This window comes from Anguilla rostrata, chromosome 2, assembly GCF_018555375.3.
Source record: "Anguilla rostrata isolate EN2019 chromosome 2, ASM1855537v3, whole genome shotgun sequence".
NCBI classification, from domain to species: domain Eukaryota; kingdom Metazoa; phylum Chordata; class Actinopteri; order Anguilliformes; family Anguillidae; genus Anguilla; species Anguilla rostrata.
This window is the reverse complement of record NC_057934.1, coordinates 24365413-24383242: the sequence shown is the minus strand read 5'-3', so window position 1 is coordinate 24383242 and position 17830 is coordinate 24365413. Positions and strand designations below refer to the sequence as shown.

The 17830-nt window shown below is 48.9% G+C and overlaps 1 protein-coding gene across 3 annotated transcripts in view; it reads left to right on the top strand.

Annotated features, from left to right (window-relative positions):
- Nucleotides 1–17830, top strand: part of LOC135247647 (thyroid hormone receptor alpha-like) — a 139480-nt gene that overhangs the window by 88285 nt on the left and 33365 nt on the right. For 2 of the 3 annotated variants that reach the window (XM_064321353.1, XM_064321356.1), the window contains 2 exons: nt 8914–9182; nt 17698–17759. In XM_064321353.1, the coding sequence (XP_064177423.1) occupies nt 9133–9182; nt 17698–17759 (112 nt within the window). In that variant the 5' untranslated portion in view covers nt 8914–9132. Of the gene's footprint in view, nt 1–4521; nt 4577–8913; nt 9183–17697; nt 17760–17830 lie in introns of all 3 variants that reach the window. The other variant, XM_064321355.1, reaches the window with a different exon arrangement.

The window sequence follows — 17830 nt, the reverse complement described above, 5'->3', positions numbered from 1 at the left end:
CCCAGGGTCCTAATAGGCACAACTTTTCACACAGAGCTTTAATTGATTCATGAGGACTGAATGTCTGTAAAGGATGGGAAAAAACGCTTCTGAAAGATTCTGCTTTGTTGTGGTGGTGCAGAAGCTGAGTAGCTGGTCCTGAAGAATAGGCTGCGTGAAATAGGCCTGGGAGCCAGTAATTGACTTCCATCGGAGTCCCGCACAGAGAGCCGTTACTTACCAGGCAGCACACAAAAGGCTGTAATTCTGCCTTTGAAGTCCCAGGTCTCAGCCATAGTCTCAGACTGCGGTCTGATGCAGGACTGTCCATCAGATATTATTGCTGGAAGGAGCCTGAGTGCAGAATCCGATGCACAGTCTGCAGCCAGAGTTCAATTAGCATTCCCCATAGCTTTACGGACCCACCTCTTTCCCTCAGTCGAGGCAGTGGCATAAAATGCCCAAACACCCTGTGCACGCGGGGTCACAAGCTCCCCCCTCTCCTCACCGGGGGAAAGGGGGGTGCGGGTTTCAGAAACCAAACGGCACCACCTGCCCCGACGTGCAATCAAAGCCCTGTTTTTTCTTCATCTCCACGCTCTAAAGCTGAGTGGGGAGTGGGGACGTACTTGCGTGGCAGATTCACTGTGTGCATAGTGGGCTGAAAGCTCAGGCGTCGTCTGTTCGTTTGTTCTATACATAGGGCCGCGGGGCCGGGCTTCCGATTCCGCATGCGAGGACCCGTCTCACCACAGGCCTCGTGGGAATCATAGTCCATTTCCGCAGAACTCCTCCCCTGCCTCAGAACAGAACCCACTGGCCACATAACAAAGGACACTTGTAGTTTGGCTCTGATTTTTGATAGCCGGTTTGTATGTACACATACTGTACCAACAGGCCTACATAGTTATTAAGGTTTATAATCCAAAGGCTAGGTACAGGTGTAGGAAAATAGACAAACCCCCAAGGCGTCCGTTCATATAGTATCTGCAGCATAGCGTTGCACACGGATCAAGGCTTCCAGAACAAACAAACGCACGCCCAAAAGCCTGAAGTGTGTGCACACATGCATGACGTGCAACTGTTACACACACACACACACACACACACACACACACACACAAAAACACATACACAAACACACACACTCACACACAAACATGAACCCACACACACACATGCACACACACTTACTCACATGCACAAATAAACACACACACACTCACATGCACACACACTCACACACTCACATGCAAACACACAATAATTAAGGTGTACAGGGTGAGGCATGCAGAGCTGTGGAATAGAGAGGTTGGGGAGGGGGGTTTAGACTGAAAGAAGGAACGTGGAATAATAACAAGAAACATGAGGTGGGGGAGGAACTGCTTTACTTTATGTTTCAGGGCAGTTTGCCACTGAAATATAAATTTGAATTTCCCAGTCTTCCTGGGCCCCCGCACGTCTGAGATTCCTGCCCTCTTTTACATCCTTTTATCTGTCTGATCACCCCATGACAGCTCTCTATCTGAGGGGAGGGTGGTTTCAAGGGAGTTTTGGTGGGGGGGGTAATAATCAGTTCCAGGACCACCCAGGTGCCTGGAATCGGTCTGCCAGGGTCCGGAGCCGTGCCAACAAAATCACCTTCCACCAGCACCGCCTGCCAAGCCCGACACCTTCTCCGCTTTCACCGCGCACAGCATCCACGCTTTGGCCAACCTTTTTTAGGGGGGTGGGGGTGGGGGTCGGGGGGGGGGGGGAACGGTGACCAGCTGCTGGGCACACTGAACACTTTCGTTTTTATTCTTAACCCCCTCCCCTTGCGCGTGACTCATTAGCAAGGCAATGTTTTTGTTTGGTGTCGGGATGGGCTGTCGGGTCGGTCCACAACTGGGAGATTTTTTTTTGTTGAAATTAGGTCTTGCAGAGTCTAGGAGGAGGAGCTAGAGATGCATACAAAAACCTGCAACCTCTCTGAACCCCGAGTGGTGGAGTTGGGTTGTTTTTTTTTTGATGTGCCGTCGGAGAGCAAGCAGCTGACAGTCTGTGCTTGGGACTCCTGCCCAGCTAAACTCGGTGAACCGTTCCAATTTGTTGATGGTTTTTTTCCCCCCTTCTTATAAATATGCCAGTATTTATTTATGTGATTTGATCCGCCGGGGAGTTTACGCACTTGGCTGGGTTTATTGTGTTAGTGCTGCAGCCGGCGCTTGGCTCGCCACTCTGTTTGTACGCTGAGCGCAGGAACAATTGGCGGCGTTTCGCTGTGGCTGCCGATAACTTGAAGGAGCCGCCGTGCTCTCTGTTTTCTTTCATGGAGCTCGGTCTGCAAAACCGAAGCTTCTGGCGTGTGCATGCATGTATGCATGTTTGTGTGTGTGTGTGTGTGTGAGTGTGTGTGCCCACATTTACGCAAGTGTGCATGTACTGTCTGTGTGGGTATCCTTGGGTTTGCACATGTGAATGGAACTGAAAATGGATTTGACTTGTGCACAAAAACCAGCGTGTGTTCCCATAGACATTAGTTATTTTGTATGGGAAGCTTTGGCTGAGCACTGGTTGGTAAGTGAGCGAGTGGAAGGTCCTGTTAAATTAAACCGCAGCGGTGTCGGGGTGGGAGGTGGGGGGATTTGGGTTGCCGCGGCGGCCCTCTCTCCTATCTGCCTGCGGCCGCTTGGCAGTGCATCACACGATCAACTGGCGGAGCCGGGGTTAGCGAGAGGGCAGAGCGGGCTGCCAGGGGCACGTAGCTGCAGTCCAGTTGGCACGGATGCCCACGGTCTCGTGCCTGAGCTCGGGACAGCAGCGGTACAGTCAGGCGCCGTGCCCGGGTGCCGCGCCTACCACCGTCCCTTCTCCCAGCGTCGGCCGGAGCCGAGGGCTACCCCCACCGGTGACATTGCCGCCGCTGCGTGCGTACACGCCCTCACTCGCAGCGGGGATTCCCCCCGCTTGTTTTTCGTGGGGATGCCTGGTTTGGCAGCCACATTTATAAAAACTGTACCTGGCGGCCTGAAACGCTGCCAAGCCTCACCTAGGCACCGTCATGCGCTAAGAAACCAGAACTCTCCGCCCTAGTGCCTGCTACGCTTCGGTCAGTTACCAGCCCTGCGAGGAAAACACCCACATTCCTTATTTTCATGTCCAACACAGAGCCCCCAGACCCAGAAATTTATTTATTTATCATTTGAAGATGAATTTATGGCGCTCTTCTCCATTTTTACATTTTTCGCAAGGGATGGAAGGTTTGAGCGTCTGCTTCGCTGCCAATCCATTAGACCCTCCCCTCCTGTCTCTGTTGGAACAGCTCCCACAATGCTTCACTGCAGGAGATAGCCAACAAATAACATGCTTGACTGGGTGAGCGTGAGACCAATAATCAGATGCAACATGAGCGGCTGCTTTGAAAATCCGACTGCATTGTACTTCAGGCTTACGTTGCATTTTTACATTACGAGAATTTAGCCTTTTTTCTGCAACGTTTTGCATTCTTACATAGCATTTATACTGTCGGATATATATTGAAGCAATGCAGGTTACATACTGTGCTCAAGGGTACAACTGCAGGGTCCCACCTGGGAATCGGAACTGCAACCTTAAGGTTACAAGCCCAGTTGCTTACCCATGATACTATGCTGCCACTTACAAACAGCTTTACATTGCTGTGGCCGAAACCTGTGAGAATGCAGCATATGTCCACTCGGCTTTCACATTCCACAGAGCACTCAGGAGATGAGACAGGAAGTTCCCATCCGTGTTGGTAGGTGGTGTCTGAGAGCTTTGCCTTATGTTATTTTCGCAGTACGGTCCTGGCTCTTTTTCCCAAGGGAAACACACGGCCCCCAAGAGCATAGACAGCGGCGGCAGGGAGTTCCTGTCAGGGTTGAAAAATCTCCAAATGTGAAGTCATTCCTGTGCCGTCTGCAATTATACACTTCCAATTGCAGCGCAGACATAAATTACAAAGGACCAAGCGGTCATCTCACCAAAAAAAGGGGAAGAAAACACTTAACAGAACCTCGGTCTGCTCGTATATTAAGGTGGACTGGGAAGCAAGTCTTCCACCGTGCCTTTGCCTCAGATGCGACTCTTTCCCTTGAAGATGAAAAGCTTAAATGTCAGACCTGGGAGGTGTGACTGGATAGAGACAAAGCTCTCATTTTCCCAGTGCGGTTTCCCCTTGGGTCTGTGGCCCTCTCACGATGGAAGAGGTTCCATTCCACCTTAACAGAACAGAGAGGGCGGAAAAAGAGAGGGGAAAAAAAGGGCCTAATTTGTTTTTCAAACGCAGTCACATTCTTGGCAGCGTCAAAGCTTGCCTTTGCCAAAGCTGGGCGGAGTGAGCGGGGAGAGAGCCTGGACTTGACTGAGTGTTGCTGACTGTGCTGAGTGAGCAGCAGGGGCCGATTTCCCTGCACACCGAGCTATCTGGCTCCAACCCTCCCCCCCACCCCACCCCCCTCACCCCCCCTACGACCACCTAACCCTGACCGCTCCTTTCCTCTTGACTGCCCTGGGCTGATTTTCTGTTCCTGGTCTCTACAGGAAGAGCATCCTGAATTTCACCCATCAGGCATTGCAAAGCAGTGCCGAATGAGAGGTAGGACGCATGCTGGAGTGCAGCTTTGGCAGTACCCCGGTGGGGTGGGCACGCTTGCGTTTGCACTGAGTGTGCTTTGGCGGCATGGTTTCTGGGGGGTTGGGAGGGCGTGTGTATTGGCAGCAGGGGAGCAGACCACATGGCACTTCATCATTTGTACAAAGAATCGGGAAGAGGTGTCTTCTGAAGTAGGCAGAATGGGGCTTGGCCACACCAGGCCCATGGACATAGTGAGAGGGAGGAGTCAGAAATGGGGGGATAAACGGAGATAAAGAGAAACTGAGAGTTGAGTGAGGAGAAGCAAGCGGCAGAAACGCATGAAAGAATTTGCTTGCTCCCTGGAGGAAATGGCGCTATTTTGACGTGTCCTGCGTTCCCTCACCCCCTGGTTTTTTAACGGCCTCCTTGCCTTGCTAACTGGAGGGACGTACCCTTCCAAGCACAGGGCCTGGTTAGCTCCCACAAACCCCTGTTGATGGGGTGGGGGGGCAGTCTCGTTTGATGGACAGGTCAGCAGATATCTGCTGGCTTTGGCGCTTGTGACCGGGGGCAACGTTTAGCGCCTATTAATAACCCAGCCGTCGCTAATCAGGCCGCGCTGCAACTCAAACAGCAGCGGTGTACACAGTGCAGAGAACGTTCCCTCCGCTCTCCGCCTTATGTAAACAGCCATAGTGAGATAGGAGAGAAAGAGGACGGGTATGGGGAGGGGGAGGGGAGACGGGGGGGTGGGGAGTGGTGGCGGGCGAGCCGTGGAACATGTTCCCTGGCAGCAGTCCATGACCTTTGGAGTATGAAGGCTAGCAGACTGAAGATGAACCCGTGAGGGCCGCCCGTGCACGGGGCCCACAGGTGGTGCCACGCTGGCAGTGTCTGAATGACGCCTCTTCTCCTTTCATCGTAGTGGTTTTAGGGCACTCTGGCTTGGGGGGGCTGCCGGTTCAAATCCGGGAAGGAGGTTGTCGTCCCTTTCGATGATGTGAACGCGGCATGACAAATCTAATCAGTAAGAAATGTTTTGCACCATAAGAGAACACTGGCGTCTGTTTAGCAAATGGGTTTTGTAATGCTGTAACACAATCACACGGCACCTTACCGCCTTGTAATCCAGTCCGGGGGTGGGTAATTCCAGGGCTCAAGGGCAACCAGGTTGTCTGTTTTTAGTTTTGTCTTTCTCAACCTCGTGATTATTGTAATGTGGTGATGTCATTTGGATTATAAGTAGTACAAAAGACATGGGAGGTGCCGGCATGGACTCAAAATCCCAGGATTCAAAAACCCAGTCAAATGATTGTTGCCCATGTGGATAAGGAGCATTTGCCATTCTGTCAGTTTTTCAAAGAGCTCTATGAAAAAGAGCAGCCAGACCCCATCAGCTTTGTGAAGAATGTGATCCCTTTTCATACTTGCACACAATTCGAGCCTTGAAAGATTGCAGAAATGGGCACAGGTCTAAGCAGTTTCAGTTATGAGCTTGGGGCTAGAATGGGGAGTCAGGATTTGGAACTTGGAGGTAGGTTACCCTAGTCCCAAGGTTGTCGGAATGATTTAAAGGGCGGGGGGAGTTGAAACATCAGGTCACCTGAAAAATTGTGGCTACTGATTCCCCCCTCATATTTCCAGTGCTCCTGCTGAACCCCCCTCTCCCCTCCCTCCCATAATCCTAGCTCAACCCCAGAACCTGCCCTGACCCCCAGCACATACACACTGCTGTCATCAAACACCTGACCCCAACCTCAACACCCCCCTCCCTATTCATCTATATGTTTCCTCGCTCTAATGAAAAACAATCAAGCTGCAAAGGCAATGGGTGACCTAACAAAAACCCCGAACAGAACAGAGTCTGTACACACACACCCCCCCCCCCAACCCTTGTGTATTTCAGGCTTTCTTTCCCTTTCACTTTCACTCCCCCCCCCTCCCACCTCCTGCTCAGTTATTGGAGACTGGCTGCGTATGGCAGCAGATGTCAGGCCGCCATTAGCCCGCAGAGCTCCACGGCTGCTCTCGCGCCACGCCCCGGCCCGCCTCTTCACGCAGCAGGCGAGCGGTATTCTTGCTGTTACCGTGCGTGTGTTTTTTTTTCAGCCGTTTTCTTTTTATACCGACATAGTAAGTCGGTTAGCATGCACAATATGTAATTTGCCACTGCATTTTCCTGGGCATGACATTATTGACTTTGCTCCTGGTACTGCATGTTCTAGTCGTGGCGGCCAGTCGCTTGTTGCATCTTTGAACGCCCGCTCAATTGTGGCCCCCCTTCTTCGGCCGGCTCTCATGCCTGCGTGGGATGCTTACGTGGCTGCACACCTGCATGGGGTTGCCCGTGATGCGGCTCTGGAGGTTGAGGAAATAAGAGCTTGCTGAGCACCAGTGCGTGATCTATAAACATGCGTCACGTGCAGTAACAGACCCCCTGAGGTCTGTTTATTAAGGGAGAAAGGACACTGCCCCTGATAGACAGCCCTCCCGCCTTTTATTTCTTGTCGAGGTTGTGCTTCGTTTGGTGGCTTGCGGTGACATGCATTGTGGCTCTGGAGTTCCTCACGGTAAAGATGTGTGAAAGGGTCTGACAGGACAGAACTCTCTAATATTAATGTTCAGTCTGGAGTCAGGACTGTAAGTAGTCTGTATTGCTACTTACCAACCTAACTGAGACATCAGTCCCCGAAAGATTCTAGTTTCAGTATGTAAACACTGCGTGCAGTGAGGCAAGTGAAGAACCCAGACTTCTGCTCCATTTGTATCATTATTCCCATGATGTAACCTATGGGAACACACTTTTATCATTCTGGAAAAATCTAAGCTTTGCTTAACAATGGATAAAACAAACATTGCAGACCAATACAAGAATGAAGTTAATGGGCTCCATAAAAGTGATAAGTAAATATGCAAATGAGGCCCTTTTAAATCAGTAGTAGTTTATCTTTATCTCATTTGACACTGTAACCATTGCACAGATCTTTTAAAATGTACACCTGTGTGCCAGTTAAAATTCCAGTGAGATGGTGCAGGTGATTCATTTTTTATACATATAAATATAAGTTATGCAGTACTTTTCAGGGTTAAAATGATCTTTTTTTACGTGTGCAGGGCATAGCAAGTAAGTATATTACGCTTAATATTTAGAGATACAAAGGAGTCAAGGGGCTCACTGAGAGAGTAGGTCCTGCCCCAAGCCTTGCTAGCATGTAGCGGCTATCTGCACCTTCCATAAAGCTTTCGTAAAAAGGTCAAAACCGGCACTGTCTGGATGTTTTCTTCAGTCACTGTGCTGTTAGGCCTCTTTCACACTCTCTCTGGTCAGTCCTCCATTTTGTTTCTTCCCTTTCCCCTTGCTCTGAGCAGGTTTGAGCCGTACCTGAGCTCTGTTGAGGAGGCGCATATGGGGGTATTTCTCATCCATTCGCTCACTCACAGGGTTCTGTTCACAAGTGGGCGAGGGGTGCTCGGAAACAGACAAATTCATCCGCAGTTGCGTTCCAAACCGTTGTTTCTGAAGCGAGTGGCGGCTATGTGGTGCGATGGTCCGTGCGACTGACTCGTGACCGTTTTGAGGTCAGAGTTCCAGTTGGAAAACCGCTGTTGTGCCCCTCAGTGGCATATCTCAGCTGAAAAGCACACTCATGTTCATTTGAAATATACCAAGCCAAGTTAAGATAGCCTGGTCACAGCATAAGGAAGGTAGCTTAATGTGGTGATCTGATGCTTACAAAAAAAGAATATACTTCAATATGTGAAATATGATGATATATTTACATAGACATTTATATTTGTATATTGTATATTTGGCCATGTATTGTGCCATGTTGGAATATGTTTATTCAATATTTTGTATTTTATTGTAGTATATTCCCCCTGTATTCTGTAGGGGGCACCTTCAAAGGGGACCGTCAAGTATAAATAGTCTAAATAGGTGAGGAGATTAGACAGAATTTGAGGGTGGAGTGAGGTTAAAAGAGTAAGAAATCTGACTAGCGCTTTTAACTTCTGAGTCATTAGTCCTCCTGTGAGTACACCTAAGCCAGTCTGACCTCATCACACAGTTTTACTCCTGTAAGTGCTGTACATACTTCGGCTCCTCCTGGGGCATTTTGCAGCCAATCAGAACGCAGAGCTTTCTAGCCAACCTGAGGCTGTCACACTCCCCTGGCGTTGTGTAGGTAGGCTGTGGTTGTTTTTTGTGCAAAAGATGCAAGCAGGCGACTCTTTACACGGGCACGGCGAGGCATGGCGGGCATTCTCTGACACCAACACCTAAATATTTGCGGTGAAGTGGAATTGGCTTTTAGAATGTACAGTAAATGAACCTTGACTTTTTTTTTTTTTTGCTCCAGGTGCATTTGCAATCTGTCTACACCGCTGAGCACTGGGGATCAAGGGTCGCATGTCCAGCTGTCGCATGTCACCGGAAAAGGTTCGCCGTGGAGACCTCGACCGCTGCAACCTTGTGATGGCTGACTGAACCATCACAAACCTGCGAATGCCAAGTGTGCATCCGAGGGTGGGGCCCGCCTCAGTCTCGCATGATTGGCCGCTGAATGGAATTGAGGTGAATGGAACACATGCCCAACGACCCTAACCTATCAGAGGGAGAAGAGAAACGGTGAGTCCCGCCCACTGCCACCTTTCCAGATGTACAGTACTACCTAAATAAATGTACTACTCAGAAAATACAAGTAGTATTTTAAGGAAGTATTTAAATACAGGTATTTGGTTGCTCAATAACGTATTTTGAAATGAAATCAAATGCAAAAGTTAACATTTAAAATCAAATATTTAAATCCTCATGTACTTGACAGGTCTGAAGTCCTGACAGTACTGCACCTAAGTTGTATTTGTTATGTTGTATCCGTTGTCGTGGTTTGTGTGCTTGTATGTGTTTGTCGCTAACTGTTTCTCAGTTAGCAGCAGATGTATTCTTGAAAAGGCAAAAATAATTTGGCAGGGTCTGTATAACTTATGTGTACCAGTGGTCATGCAGACACATAGGGTTGTGTATTTGGAGTTCATCTGAGTGGTGCTTCATTGAAATCAGCACGCTTTGGATTCCATTTGAGTGTGTTCATGCGCATGCACATGCACCTTATGTATGCGCACGCAAGGCGAGCATTGTTCCCAAGCTCTTCTGCTACACTGGAGTCCTTCAGCAATTTCTACTATTTAGAACAACATACACTGCTTCTGCATTTGACTGTCCTGCTTTCTGCTTCATTCGTCTTCTGTTCTCTTTCATCTTCCTCTCTCCTCTCCACCTGCCATCTCACTCTCTCCTCCCCTTCTTCCATCTGTCTCCCTCCTCTCCTCCTTCTGTCCCCTCCTGCCGTCTCCTCTCCTGGCCTCTTCCAGCGAAGCCTCTCCCCTTACCCCCGCCACCTTCTCATTTTCTTCACTTCTTCCTCCCATCTTTCCACTTCTCTCCTCTGTCTGCTTTCGCTCCACTGCCAGGCCTCCCAAGCGACCCCCCCTCCCACAGCGCTGACAGTTGAGTCCCCTCCCACTGCGACGGCTGTATCTTCAGCTTTCTCCACTGTAAGCCAGGGGTCACGGGAGGCATCTACATTTCCCACACGAAGCAGGCCCCCCTGGGAGCTGTTTAAAACCTAACAATTTCTTCGCTTTGCTTCTCCTGCTCCTTCAGAAACACATAACAGCACCAAGCCCAAGCCATCCCCCCACTTTTCTCCCTTCCACCACGTGGCTTTAATGGAGGTTGTTGCCTTCTTCTCAGACCATAATTGACCGTTGTCCAGTCAAGACCCAGAATGCAAAAAACCCTGCACCCCCTGCACCCCCGCCCTCGTCAAAGGGTGGAGTTACAAGTCACGCTGAGCGGCACGCCAACAACCTCTTTCGACATCTTGAGGGGGCGGAGCTTGAAAAGCAGACCCGCTTGGAGCCGCTTGCAAAGCAGAGAGTGGGTCTTTGGTAGCGGACCGGCACGAGAGGCAGGTCCAGTCACCTCCCACTGGAATGCGGCGTCAAATTCCCCCGGCTGATCCCCGGCGCAGATTAGCGGGCGAAAATGAAAGCAAAGCCGCGGAAGCCCGGCTTGATTACGCGGCAGCGACGGACACCTGTCAGTAGATTAGCAACTCCCCGGCGGGGGTGGGGCGGCGGCTGGAACCACGCATCTAAATAGAGCCCGCTGTTGTTCTTGGCTAATTAAAGACGAAGGGCCCTTGGTATTAAGTGAAATCAGATTGGACGCTCCGAGCGGTTTGCTCGCCCAGCCAGCTCTCCTCTCTCATCAGTCATTGGCCGGCCTTAGTTCCCCCACCCGCCCGACGGCAGGTGTAATTAAAGCCCCCATTTCCCAGATTAATTTGTTTGCCACTCCGCTTGCTTTTCCTCTCACCAGGCCCCTGTGGTTTTACAATATCAGGTGGTTGATAAATGTCCCCAGCCCTTGCATAATTCAGTTCTGTAACAGGCAGTCAGAGCACTACTGCTGTACTGTTGGAGATTGTAATGTAGCTATGTAGGCTCAGGCAAAAAAAAGAGAGACGGCTGTAGTTTTCCTTTAGTGTGAACGGAACGAGACACAATCCTTATTTTCACAAGGCGAAGTTAGAGGGTGTTTGGCCTAGAGGGTGGCTTTCCTCCTTTTTCCTGTCTCTTGTTCACGTCAAATGGCTCCAACGACATGGCACCGCTGTCCACCACACAATTCTCCTCACACCTGCGGCTGGGCATGGCCTTCACGTTAACCTCCACAGCCTCATGGAATGACTTCACCACCGGCGACCCCCCAAATGAGTAGCGTCATCATCAACTTCCATGGACAGCCTAGACGGAGATGGTGTGTGTGCGTGCGTGCGTGCACACGCATGCATACTTCTATAATTGGGAGTGATGGGGATCAGGGCTGAAGGGGGGGAGGCTGAAGAATCTGAAGCAATACGAGTGGTGTAGGACGCTAGCAACAAGAAGAGACTGAGCGGGGGGGGGGTTGGCTGGGGGCTTAGCAAGGGAACAGGGAAGATTAGAGCTGGCCTGAGGAGGGACAGGAGAGGTGGGAAACGGGGCTGGTTATGTGAGGTCAGCATAGGCCGATTGGGACACATGACAACAACACCGGTTGCCTTGGTTGCAGTGCGCCGGTGAGGGTGGGATTAGAGTTAGGAGGCAGCCCCCTGCCCGTCTGCTCGTTACTCCTGTCCAGCTTTGCATGCAGGGCTGACTGCTGACCATCAGAATAAGGTGGTGACACCTTTGAACCATTGCCCCCCCATCTCCGTTGCTACACTCCATGTAGGATGGAGTGTAGCACAGTGGGTAAGGAACTGGGCTTGTAACCGAAAGGTCGCAGGTTCGATTCCTGGGTAAGGACACTGCCGTTGTACCCTTGAGCAAGGTACTTTACCTGCATTGCTTCAGTATATATCCAGCTGTATAAATGGATAGAATGTAAAATGCTATGTAAAAAGTTGTGTAAGTCGCTCTGGATAAGAGCGTCTGCTAAATGCCTCTAATTTAATGTAATAATCTCCGCCATGACTCCCTTTTCTCTCTTCCATTTCTTCCCCTATTTACCACATATTCCCCTATCCCATAAAGAAAATCCTTTCTCTACCTTCCCTTCCTCATTAATTCTTGTGACAAAAGGATTACCTATAGCCAGGGTGTTACAGCCCAACAAGTGCACTTCTCACTAATCGCTACTTGGGGTGTTGGTGATTTGCCAACGGAGACTTTTTTTTGCTTTGAAGTAACTGTGAGTCGCTCTGGATAAGAGAATCGGACGAATGCCTAAAATGTATACATAAATGTTGCTCTTCACTCATCAAAGTTCTGCTTTCTACAATTCCAACCGATGAGCCATGGTTTCAAAGTTCACTTTGAAAACAAGGGAGGTCTGGCTACAGTCCCCATACTGTACTTTTCAAAAGCAAAGGACAGGACTGAACAATCCAGATACTCCTAATCACAGACTTTCTCTACATCCATTTTTCATTATACTGAATTGGTTTGTTATGGTAACACTTGGACAGTTTTTCACGGTGAGGGCGGTCATCATCTGCGCTCTGGGATAGCGAGCATAGAGGTGGGTCTGCACTTGCTGACTGAAGCCCTCACCGCCGGCCAATTACGCATCTCCTGGCAGACCTCCCAGCCACAGTTGGAAGTGGTACAGTCCAGACTCAATGACCTCATTTTGAACACAGTTTGTGAAGGAAAAGTTTGAGCAGTCATTCATGTGGAAAATGTCTAACTTTCTTAGCCACAAAACAGTTTGTCCTTCCTTTTTTCCATAGGATTTTGGCATGATATTAGTAAATAGATTGGTTTTGTTTATGTCAAGCCAATGTTCTCATCTGGGAGAATATATATAAGATGCACTGTTTATATATGTATTATATATATATATATATATATATATATATATATATAAACCCAGAGGAACATTGCCTTGAGCTGGAGCCAAAAGTCTGGTAAGGAAACTCCATTATAGCTTTTTGCATGTCACGTCTTGCCATGCACATTTTGTGCCGTATCCATTTTCAGAGGCATGCCATCACGCGATCAAGCAAATCAAGCAATGACACACTGTCAAGAACACGCAGAATTTGAACTGCGGCCTCAGCGCGAACGGGTCGCCCTTTCCCACGTGCGGTTTGCCAGTGCCGATCAGGGGAGGAAAGGGAGGGTGGCGGACGTAGTAAAGGCTTTGGCTGCTGTCGCCGGGCTCAGGCACAGGCACGGCTTCCCGCTGGGATTTCTGCCCGGCCGTAAACCGATCTGCCTGGCTGAGCCGCGCGGCCTCGCTCGATGCCAAGGAGCAAGGGCAAGCGCGTGGCAGAAATAGCCCTGCTCCCGTGTTTTATTTTCACTTTTCTTTTTCAGAGACGGCTTCCACAGTGCCATCAGGTGGAGAAGGACCAGCCTTGTCTTTTTGGGGCTTCGGCAGGGGGGAGGGGGGGCGTAGGTTTATTACAACTGACTTTTAAACTTGCATCGTCTCGGCAAAGTGCCTCTCTGCTTCTGTTCGGAGAGCTGTGCTCAGCGGGGCAGCTTGCAGCTGTTTCTTCACGAATCTGTAGTTTGCCAGTACGGATCTAGGCTGCACCTAAAATGAGACGCCGGGTTAGAAAAAGAGTGAGAGCTTTGGCAATGACGGAGAAAATGCAGTGATTATCAGACAGGATTTGGGGAAGGGAAGCACAGGGTGATTTGCATGTGGCAGGCCTCCAGCTGCTGCTATAACAAAAAACAAATGGCTCTGATTGGACCACTTGTTGTTTACTGCTCTCATTCTGACCTTAATTAGGGCTCTGTGAAAAGGATATAAATATTCACCTTTGCCCACTCCTTCCTAATTTTGACGTTTTGGTTTGTGATTCATGTTGATTGAAACAAAAGACATACAAAAGGTAAAAAAACAAATTCAGACACAATTTGTGGAAAATATGCTGTGTTTGTGTGAAAATAGCCCAGTGTTTAGCGTGTACACAGGGGCGTGCCTGGCCGTTACCTACAGCTGCCACGCCGGTGTCCGCATGTGTCTTCTCTGGGGCTGTCACTCACGGTGGGGGCGGGGGGGTGGGGGTGGGGGGGGGGGGGGTATGGTCAGAGAGAAAAGAGAGATGGAGAGACATTGCAAGCAAAACGAAAGGTAGAGGAGGGACTCAAAAGCCATGGATAAAGCAGTCAAAGAGGAGGAGGAGAAGGATGGAGGTGCTGAGTGTTACTACGCTGAGTGAGACAGAGAGCATCGGGTTGAGGTGAAGGCCACTGGAGTCGAAACTCAGTTCGGAGTAGACTGGTGACCACCAGACTTAGCCTCCCACTTTAAATGATGAACACCAGTATGAGGTGAAATCCATTCCGTGGCCTCCTCAATCACCAGATCTAAATATTCTTTATGGAAAGCTCTGGACTACAGAGAATAAAGTAGATTTCCACCTCCTTTATTCCTCAATGAACCGGGGGCTTTCCTTCTTGAAGAATATCCGTCACAGAACGTTCAGAGTTCAGAACTTGAACATGCCACATTCCAAGAAGGAGTGAAGCTGTTCTGAAGTGTGGCCCTACTCCTTATTACTCCTTATTACTTCATATACTGTACGATTCATATACGATCAGGTGTTTCCATTATTTTGTCCAGCCCTGTATTTATAACACATAGGTACTATATTCTAAAATGTTTTAGAAATTTTGGTGTATTGTATGTGTCTATGTGGAGAGCAATGTTTTTCCCTTAAGTAGCCGCAATCATTGTGCCTGGGGAAACAGCTGAGCATCGCAATTTCCTGACCAAACATAATGTGACGGTTTGATTTTGATTAATTGTGTTGCTGTCATCGCCTCAAAATTTGAATATTGACAGGACCTTGATTGCGTTGTTTACTTTTCAGCCATCACTCTTGATATTTACCTACCTTTTATCACAAATCAGATGTGAAGAGAGTCCGGGTGCCGCAGTGTAGCCGGGTGTTCTCAAATTGCCTTATCTACGCAAACTCATTGTTTGGTTACCTTAACAGCATGCCACTGTAAGGATACCGATCTACAGTCTTCAACAGCATTGCTCTTATTTAGGTTTCCTGCTAAAATATCCATGTTTCAGAGTTCTTCAGCTAGCACCAATGCAGCCTTTTTATTCGTTTTTCCGTGAAATCGCTGTATGGATGCAAGGTTATGCAGAGCATAAACTGATACTGTCACAGGTTGCAGAGCCACTAGCATGCACATTGGATTTCTTTTTTTCAGACAGCCCCAAGTTTTAGCAGATTAAACTTGTAGTTAGCACACAAAACGGAAATGTGTCCTCTACTTAACATTCCCGCTTTACAGCTCTTCAGCCCTGATGCCAGCTGCGCCCGTTGTTTTGAGCCGCTGCCCAAAGCACTCCACGCCTTAATGCCAAAGTCTTGTAGCGTGTGAAATAATTGATACTCCAGAGGGAAGGGCAGAGCTTTTTAACTTGACAGAAGCTGAACACGGCTTTCTTTTATAAAACAACGCTTAGAAAGCGAGGACACGGCTGACTTTAGAGCGCGCAGGTCCATTTGACCGTAGTGAAAAGCACTGCCCTGTGGAGCTTTTTCGGTGTATTTGTTCACCGATAACCTGGAGCAATGCTAATTGTCCTCCACTTCCACCTTTCACTTCTTCAACCTCCTGTACGTCAGCAGGATGTGGATATCTGTCTGTAGGAAGTTTAGAGGGTCAGTGGGAGAGAGAGGTAGAGAGAGCGAGAGAAAGGCTGGGAGTGTTCTGTAATTATATTGTCTGTTATTGCTGATGCTATTTGACCGGTATAGGACATGCTAATGAAGCACCTTGAAATTGAAATAAACTGAAAGTAGGCAGAGAGCTGGGGTTAAACAAGCTCTCGCCCTCTATCTTCCTCCCAGTCTGCTTCGTTAACTGTAATTAGATTCAGCGGCAGTTCTCTGTCGGTCATCGAAAGCATGACTGATTTTTAATTGACCCAGTGAGTTGTCCTCTCTCGCACTCTCTCTCTTTCTTTCTTGCTCTCTCCCTCACTCTGTGTCTCTCTCGTTTTTGCCTTCTCTCTCCTGCTGTTTCTCTGATGCTATCTAAAATTCAAAATGCTTTATTGGCATGACATATTTTGAGATACATATTGCCAATATCTCTCTCTCTGTCTCTCTGCCTGCTGCTCAGTCTCTCTCACTCTGCTGCTCTCTCTCTCACTCTTTCTCTCTTTCTCTCCTCCCCCATCTCCCCAGTGCCCCTAGGTCTGTCTGTCTGTGTGGGGGAGGGGGCAGCTCTGTCAGAGGTATGAGCTGGTCTCTCAGCTGACAGCTTCATCGATATCGCTCTGAGCCTCTGAATATCTGACGGCTGTTAACGAGGCCTGGGTGCTGAGCAGCATGTCAAATTTGCGAGCATGACGGCAGCTCTGGCCACAGATGACACATCATGCTTCCTAGATGCACTGATCTCAACAATAAACCAGCGCTCTTCAAATGCTATATGTATGCTCCTGAAGCTCCATCAGACATATATCTAGAGTAAAAAAAATGAACAATAAAGGCAGCAAGGTGATTTCAGAAAAAGTAGGCTACTAATTACTCAAATTTGTTTGACCTTTTAATTTTTTTTTTCATTAGCTACCAGTTGCCTCCGGGCTTCACAGGGTTGGTGCAGTCTCTGACTGATGTTCAGCTGCAGTGAAACTGACTAGAGCCACACATTCTGAGAGCCTTCAAAAATCAGACCCAAGTTAACAAAACTCACGTGTTTTAGACCGGAGGCTTAAAAACAGCCACTACATTTCATAAATTCCCGTACTCAGACACAGCCTCACCAGGAAGGCTACTGAATATTTCTTTTAGTAAAGGGGGGAGGGAGAGAGGGTGAATTTGTGGAGACGACTGCATGTGTGAGAGTTAAGCCGCAAACGTGCTCATTCATCAAAGCCTCTCGTTCCTCGCGGTGTCCTGCAAGCAAAGATATCAGCACGCTCAGAACTTAAAGGGGCATCCGCCGAACGCCCTGCTGGGGAGCCGGATGAGAAGCTTGTTTCTCGGCTGCCGTTCCTGACGGTTTTCCCCAGCGCGCCGCGTCTGGGCCATTTTTTCTCCCTGACATTTATAGAGGCTTTTGTTGGATCTGAAGCCCCTCGTTTCATGAGGCGAGCTTCTCTCGATTTTGAGGGTGTACGGCTGGCAACTCTAAGCTCGTTTCTCAGACACACTGTTACATAAGGCGCACTTCCGCCTGGCTCAGAAGACCACTCCATCAGCCAGTTCCTTTTGGCGACAGGGCTCGTAGACGCCTGGGTCCACGGTACCAGCTGTGTTAGAATCAATATCCCCACCAACCTTTTGTTATGTTTTCCCATCCCTCTTGTACATAAAAAGTTTTTGTAGCGTTGGAACCAGTTGATGTAATTCTGTTGGGAAGCATTTAGAGCCAACTGTCTTACTTTTAAAAAATGTTTTACTTGCTGGTTTTACTTGCTGAAATTCTTGCAAGAGGAGAAAGACGTTTTGCCACCTTTGGGGCATTACAATGTATATAATGCCCCGCACACATGTGGGTGGGTCTGTGTGCAAGTCACTGTATGTGTTTACATGTTGCATTTCAGTCTTGGGCTAATTCTCTCTCTCTCTCTCTCTCTCTCTCTCCTCCCTCCCTCTCTACAGGTGGCTCGATGGCCCGAAGAGGAAGAGAAAGAACAGCCAATGTTCGGTGAAGAGCATGTCTGGTAAGGAGCTGAGAGTTGTGAGGGGCGTCACAACTATGTTACTCCACCTGGGGTCCACTTGTATGCCTTCA